Source organism: Nothobranchius furzeri, chromosome 3 (genome assembly GCF_043380555.1).
Source record: "Nothobranchius furzeri strain GRZ-AD chromosome 3, NfurGRZ-RIMD1, whole genome shotgun sequence".
Taxonomy (NCBI): domain Eukaryota; kingdom Metazoa; phylum Chordata; class Actinopteri; order Cyprinodontiformes; family Nothobranchiidae; genus Nothobranchius; species Nothobranchius furzeri.
Window position 1 is genome coordinate 78,432,997 of NC_091743.1, and position 7,803 is coordinate 78,440,799.

The 7,803-nt window shown below is 46.3% G+C and overlaps 1 protein-coding gene across 3 annotated transcripts in view; it reads left to right on the plus strand.

The window, feature by feature from the left end:
* Positions 1–5,315, plus strand: part of nol8 (nucleolar protein 8) — a 35,337-nt gene extending 30,022 nt beyond the window's left edge. For all 3 annotated transcript variants that reach the window (XM_054733277.2, XM_054733275.2, XM_054733283.2), the window contains exon 18: positions 4,978–5,315. In XM_054733277.2, the coding sequence (XP_054589252.2) occupies positions 4,978–5,052 (75 nt within the window). In that variant the 3' untranslated portion in view covers positions 5,053–5,315. The remainder of the gene's footprint in view (positions 1–4,977) is intronic.
* The last annotated feature ends 2,488 nt before the right edge of the window (positions 5,316–7,803 follow it).

Genomic DNA, 7,803 nt, shown 5'->3' on the forward strand with positions numbered 1-7,803 from the left:
AAGTGAAACATTTAATTTTAAATTTATGTTGTGCATTGTTGTTATGTCAGTGCTAAATGAATATTATCATAGTTTTGTCACTGATTTATTGCAATGCCTTGGTTCTACTGAGATTAGGAGACATTGTAGCCGTAAATACTGTGGTTCTAATTATTACGTAATTTTTGACCAGGAATATTCGTTTTAGTGCATTCCTAGTGTTTACAGACGTTTAGTGTTATTAACTAGCTTATGAACGTTGGTTTGTATCCACCCAGCTGCTGTTCAACAATGTAAACAAGTTGTCGACTTGTCGACAGAATTCACTCCGCTGGATTTATAACATTATGTGATAAACAGCATTTCACTTTAACCTGGAGCTGATTAGAAAAAATAAATAAATAAAAGTCTTACTTTTTGTTGCTGGTGGTGCCACCGGGCTCAGATGCTACACTCACACTGCGGTGAGACAAGATATGTTATAACGATGACACTCACCATACTAAATAAATAAAGTAATTATTGAAAAAACATTATTATAATAAATAATCTCGCATTTCAATACAGTGGACAGCAGGGCTGGACTGGGAACAAAAAATGGCCCTGGCATTTTCGCCCGTGGCGGCCCACCATGATTATTTATACTATTTGAAAAGGCACATGGCATACCAAGATATATTTCCCGCACCCTGTGTAGTTTAAAAATCTAAATAAAGTGCAGTAGCCTATACTACTCACAGAGCCTTTACTCTTGGGAGAATGTTCACAGTGTCACAAATCTTGAAGTTAAAGTGGAAGTCAAAGAAACACTGCTAAAGATGTCTCTCCAGTTTTTAATCAAATATAAACTTTTTTGTGCCTTCAAGAAAAGAGCGCATATCCATGTGAAATTAAGAGCTATTCATCAAAGCAGCAACTGAGAAAAAAGATAAAGATACCAGGATAGGCAGTCAGAAAAGAAAGATCAAAGATCAGTCAATGTAGTTTGAATAATGTATATGTGAAAAGAGAGATTATAGCTTGTTTTGTACTGAGAAAAATGGCTGCATGGTCCTTCGGGAAGAAAGCAGAGTTTGACGTTACCATTCTAGATTATTCTGATACAGTCTCTTCTAGAATTAAAATAAGCACTATTCAGTGTACTCACCACAAAAAGAGGAAATGCATGTCAACTCCACATCTGGAAAGTTCAAACCTTCACTCCAAATGTGCCCTAATGTGTCAAACTGAAAGAATGGTTGGTTGCATTCAGAGCCAGTCTGAAGGTGAACACAGCCTAAAGCGCCAATGCAGAAAAATTGAGCGCTTGTGGAAGAAAACCCATCTCCACGTCCTTCTGCTGCACCTAAAGGATCTTCTGACATCCTTTAACTCTGCAGTCAGAGACGCCAGGGTTTCCTATTTTTCCAACCTGGTGTCCCAGAGCAAAGGGAACCCCAAGGTGCTGTTTAACACCATCAGCAGCATCGTCTCTCCTGCCTCTCCTACAGCCTCCATCCACTCTGTTGCAGACTGTGAGAACTTTCTGTCTTTCTTTGTGGACAAAGTCAATAAGGTTAGATCTAGCATCTCTCCTTCAGCCTTATCGCCGCCTCTCCCGACTCCAACCAGGCCCATCATCCTAGATAGCTTTGCTCCTGTTTCTTTGCCTGAGTTAACCAAACTAGTTAATTCTATGAAAACCTCTGCATGCCTCCTCGACATCTTACCCTCATCTTTGTTTAAAAGTGCTTTTCAGTCCATCGGTCCCAGCGTGCTCTCTATAATTAATGCTTCTCTGGTTTCTGGTCAGGTCCCTGCTTACTTTAAGAACGCTGTAATCCACCCGCTTCTTAAAAAACCGAGTCTCGACCCCTCTCTCCATAGCAGCTTCAGACCCGTCTCTAAACTTCCGTTCATCTCCAAGATCTTGGAAAAGGTTGTGGCTAAACAACTCACAGCTGCTTTTGATGAACATAACATCTATGATAGGTTCCAGTCAGTTTTTCGTAGAGCTCATTCTACTGAAACAGCTCTTCTTAGGGTTTCTTATGACCTTCTGACTCACAGTGATGCAGGGGACTGTTCTGTTCTGGTCCTGCTGGACCTGACTGCAGCCTTTGACACTGTTGACCATCACCTGCTACTGGAGAGGCTGAGAGACTGGGTAGGCCTATCAGGAACTGCTCTGGAGTGGTTCTGCTCTTATCTTTCTGAGCACTCCTTTTCTGTGGCCGTCTCCAAGTTTAGGTCCTCCACCACCTCTCTTACCCATGGTGTCCCACAAGGTTCTGTGCTGGGGCCTCTACTCTTCCTCCTCTATCTGCTTCCTCTTCAGCACATCCTGAGCTCCTTCAAAGGAATATCCTACCATCTTTATGCAGATGACATCCAACTGTACATCTCCTTTAAGCCCCATGAGATGTCTAAGCTGCAGCTGTTACACACCTGCTTAGACTCTATCAAAACCTGGATGGCTGGGAGCTTTCTACAGGTGAATGAAGATAAGACTGAGTTCCTCATCTGTGCCCCAGACAAGCTGGTTCTCAAAGTCAGAGACTCTCTTGGTCAGCTTGCTTCTCACACCAACCCTTCTGTCAGGAATCTTGGTGTGACCTTTGACCCAGCTCTCACCCTGGATTCTCATGTCAGTTATTTTGTTCGCTCTTCCTTCTTCCATCTCAGGAACATTGCTAAGCTGAGTCCCATTCTGTCCTGCTCTGAACTTGAGGGCTAAGCCCAACCAGCCATTCCTCCCCATCCCCACACATTTCTCTCCTCCTGCTCCCTCACATCATCACACAAACATGCACATAGGACCTTGGGGGGTGGACAAGTCAGCCCCCCCCCCCCCCCCCCCCCCCAATTTCATCTGCTCCTTAAACACTTCCACCAACGACATTCCACGCAATCACACACTTAGGGCCTTGGGAGTGAGCACATCCAACGGCATTCGGCAGGGGGATTTCTCAGCCTCGTCCCGAGTGCCGGTGCCCACTTCCGATTTTAAACTGCACTTAGACACCGAGGGCTGTGGGTGCAAGTGGGGTGGTGTGGTGGTATTAGCTGGCATAGGCCAGACGATGCCCGCACTGCCCGCTCACCACAGCCATGGAATACACCTCATCAACACTCACTAACACCATATTGGAGCAGGTGGAGGGAGAGTAGGGGTCTTAGCACACCTCTGTTGTCGCTTGGCATCCTGGGGCTGGAGGCTAGGAGGGAGATCTGGCTGTCCGGTTGGGGTCTGGGGTCTGTGGGTTGCTGTGCTCAGCGTTGGGCAGGGGAGCCTGCTCATAAGCACCCCAGCAGAAAGGGTCGAACTCTGGGAACTGGTAATGGTTGTACCCCATGTGCAGCAGTACTGGGACCAGAGTGAATAGGGTGTGTATGGGGCGCATGAGTGGGTGTCCGGCGTGCATTTTTGTAAATCTTTGGTTGTATGTGTATGTGTGAACACGAAGGAGGGAGTGTGTGACTGTGTTTGTGTATGACTGTATATGTCAGGTGGGGCCTTTGACTCCTTCCTTCTCCTTCTTTTGATGATATAGATCTTCATCTCCTCTCTCTCTGCCACACCTGGTGTGGAGTGCGGTGCCTTGGTCTGGCCGGGTCGTGGCTCCCGGGTCAGAGAGTTTAAGATTTTTGGCATCTGCCTGACCAATCCCGGTGGCTGCCTGGTGGGGTCTGGGTCCCTGGGCTCTGCTGGGTCCCCAGCGGGGGTGATCGCCCCTGGATCCCGGGTCATTGGGTCCCGGGCTCAGCCGGCGAGGGGGTGGGAGGCTGCGGGCGGGCCTGTGGGCTTGCCGCCGATATCTCCCGGGACACTGCCGGCTGCTGGTTGTGGACCCGCGGGGCGATCTTCTGCGCCTCTCGAGGGGAGCGGGGGCTTTTCTGGTTGCAGTCTCCCTGGAGTTCCTGTGCTCTGGGGCAGCTCCTGGATCTCTGGGACTTGGAGCTTCCTCCGTCTACTGCACATCTTTAGGGGGCAGATCTGTGGCCCCTCACACTCTCTATTGGACGCTCCTATAGAGAAACCTTACATAAACAAGCGTGTGTACACACACAGGTGCTCACATGGTGCTCTCATAAGTATGGACTTGGGCACGTTCAACACGTCTTAAGGCTATGGTGGGCACTTAATGCACTGTGATTTATTGTCGTGTGATTGTTCACCGGCCCAAAAAAGCGCAACGGCCCACCGGGCATTGCCCAGTGCGCCTGAAGGCCATTTCATGCCTGGTGGACAGTAACGACAGAAGATTCACATGAACCCAGCACAGCAGCTCTCTGGCCACGAACAGGAAAGAGGCTGAGCGAACCCCGCCTTGACGGTTTATGTTAACCACAGCGACTTTGTTGTCTGTGTGAATCAACACGTGTTGACCCCAAAAAATGGAGGCGAGATGCAAAATCACGTTCTGCACCAATATCAGTTCAGTAACGATTATGTGGGTACACGTGCAGGGGAACCGCCAAGTTGGAGCAACATAAAATGAGTCTGTGAAGCCTCCAGGCCTTGAATTTTTAGGACTATTTGACTTTTGCTATTTATTTGTCGTGGTGGTCTTAAATTTCGCACATAAAGGTTGTAAAAGGTCCTAAATTTAACTTACTGAAACCTGCAAGAACCCTGAAGAACCAAAAAAATGGATTACGGACAAAAACACACTAAAGAGAGGTAGCTCTAGTCATTAAGGTGGCATGAAGAGAATTGGGAGATGAACTAAGATCTCCAATCTCTTTCATAGGACCAAATCTGATTGGCAAGCATACATTAAAAGCTCTTCAGTCGATAGGTCTGGTTATTGTGAACAAACCAATAGGCATGGCTTAAAGGGCGGAGTCATGCAACAGAATCGACACAATCAAACTATGTCTGATGAAACAGACTCCTCCCACTAAGGAGGAGCTGGTTTTATAGTAACACCACTTTTCCACTCACCTGGTGAAGAAATAATCTGCTTTATGTTAGTTTTCATGGAAGCTATTTTATTGTTTTCTGTCTGTGTGCAGGAATACCGCAAGAAGCACAAAGATGCCCGCAAGAAGCTCAAAACCAGCCAGAGAACAGGGGATTACGGAAAATGACATTGTACACTCATCAAGTGAGAGACTGGTCATCAGAACTCTGGAGCTGACAGATCATTTCCTCTTTGCAGGAAACATAGGTTGGAGATTAATCCTGTCAATCACATTGCTTTTTGTTTTTATTTGATAAACCTCATGAGCTGTTAAAGGTCCTGTCTGTATTTTTTTCTGACTGTTTTATCTGATTTGAAGGACCTCCAGCAGCTAGAACACCAAATAACCATTCTCACAATAACAAATAAATGAAAAAATGTGCAATCATGTACAGACTTTTTTTTTTAAATTCAGCAGATTTTTTTTAGCTAAAACTTTGATAGTCTGTGATGACATATGGAGCCTAGGACTCCACCTCTTCTGATCAACTCATGTGTCCCTGACCTGAGGTTTCATTTATCAAACATTGCGTAGACGTAGATCGGCGTAGATCTATGTCTACGTCCCAATCCTCACCTATGGTCATGAGCTTTGGGTAATGACCGAAAGAACGAGATCGCGGATACAAGCGGCCGAAATGAGTTTCCTCCGTAGGGTGGCCGGGCTCAGCCTTAGAGATAGGGTGAGGAGCTCGGCCATTCGGGAGGGACTCGGAGTGGAGCCGCTGCTCCTCCGGATCGAAAGGAGCCAGTTGAGGTGGTTTGGGCATCTGGTCAGGATGCCTCCTGGACGCCTCCCCGGGGAGGTGTTTCGGGCATGTCCTGCCGGCAGAAGGCCCCCGGGTCGACCCAGGACACGTTGGAGAGGTTACATCTCCAATCTGGTCCGGGAACGCCTTGGGGTCCTGCCGGAGGAGCTGGTGGACAAGGCCGGGGAGAGGAAGGCCTGGAGCTCCCTAGTTGGGATGCTGCCCCCGCGACCCGGACCCGGATAAGCGGAGGAAGACGACGATGACGACGACGAAACATTGCGTTGAATCCTTACTAAAACCGTACTGAAGCTCAGCAAAAAAAATAGATTTGTGATCTATCAAACATGGAGTACGCACAGCTGCACGCAATCTCCGCTTCATGAATCAGAAACTATCTAGACAGGTTCTCAGCTGCTTTTTAGTCACATCCCGCCCTCACCACGCCCACTTACTGCCATAAATAGCCAATGCAAAGTGCCTTGTGGATCTCATGCATATACAATAAGCCGGCTGTTGCAGCGCTCCGCTATTAACGATGGCAACCGTAGATCAAGGCAGATCAAGGAACGGAGTGGCACAGTGTTGCTGAAGCTGTCAATGTTGTGAGTTCTTCAGAGAGATCTGTGGCAGATATAAAAAAAATGGTCCAATCGGGATTCGATCCACAAACTGCTGGGTGAAAGTCATGCGCGCTAACCAGTCAGCTAAACAGAGATCTTTCTTATCCAAGTAGCCAGGGCACATGTTCAATCGGGTCACAGTGACAGGACACACACACTGTCACAGACGTATGACATTCTGTCCCAATCTGTCCCCCTGCTGATAGTCTGCATTCTGTATTCTGCGCTTCAGGCAGTGTGTGTATGTGCGCGCGCATGTGTGTGTGTGTGCGTGCGAGCGTGTGAGTGGGGGGTACAAGTGATAATGCTGCAGGATTTCATAATTTTATCCTTCTCAGCAGCAGCTCTGCAGGTGCTCTCCATGTCCAAAATGTGCCAACTGTGTCAACTTAAAGTTGTGCACATTTTTCCACTAAGTTTTCTTTCATAAATCCCAATGTTTGCGTGGAAAGTTGCTTACGCAGTTTCCCGACCCCGTTTTGTGCGTAAGCAAGCTTGATAAATGAGGCCCCTGGGCTGTTAAAGTTTTTTTCTTATCAAATTTCAAATCACACATGTTTTACTTATATTTTAAATGAAAAGAAATGATGTGTGTTGTGACTATGCCTGTCATGTTCTTTGAGATTTGTTAGCTCATAAAAATTGGTACTTAAAGGTTTGGAACACTGAAAAACCATGTTTTAAACCTTTATGGGTGACCCCACGAGGAAAGTTGTCCGTTGAGCAGGATTGATGGTTTATCCCTTGAGGTCCACGTGGCAGGGGTGAGGTGGTGCTCACTCCTCACCCCTGCCACATGGATAAATGATAAATGACTCGCACATGTATAGCGCCTCTCGGAGTAAGAACTCCAAAGCGCTTTACACTACAGTGTCTCATTCATCCATTCACACACTGGTGGTGATGAGCTACGATGTAACCACAGCTGCTCTGGGGTGCGCTGACAAAGGCGAGGCTGCCGAGCACAGGCGCCACCGGTCCCTCCGACCACTACTAGCAGGCAAGATGGGCTAAGTGTCTTGCCCAAGGACACAACAGCAGAATTGTCTGTCCGGAGCCGGGATCGAACCTGCAACCTTCTGATTACTGGACAACCCGCTCAACCTGTTGAGCTACTGCTGCTCAAGGGATAAACTGTCAACCGTGCTCAATGGTCATTCCTCGCGTGGTCACTCCCATTAGGACAGTGGGAGGGTTAACGATTATTTCTGATTATAATGGGACACTCTGAGTTTCTCATGCAGGCAGAACGTTGAGAAGTGCCCTTTCAGGCCATCATACAACGACATGAAACATATATATTTATATGCCAAATGCAGTTGAATGTGCTTACTTCCATATATATATATATATATATATATATATATATATATATATAAATGTATATATATATATATATATATATATATATATATATATAAATGTATGTATATATATATATATATATATATATATATATATATATATATATATATATATATATATATATATATATATATATATATA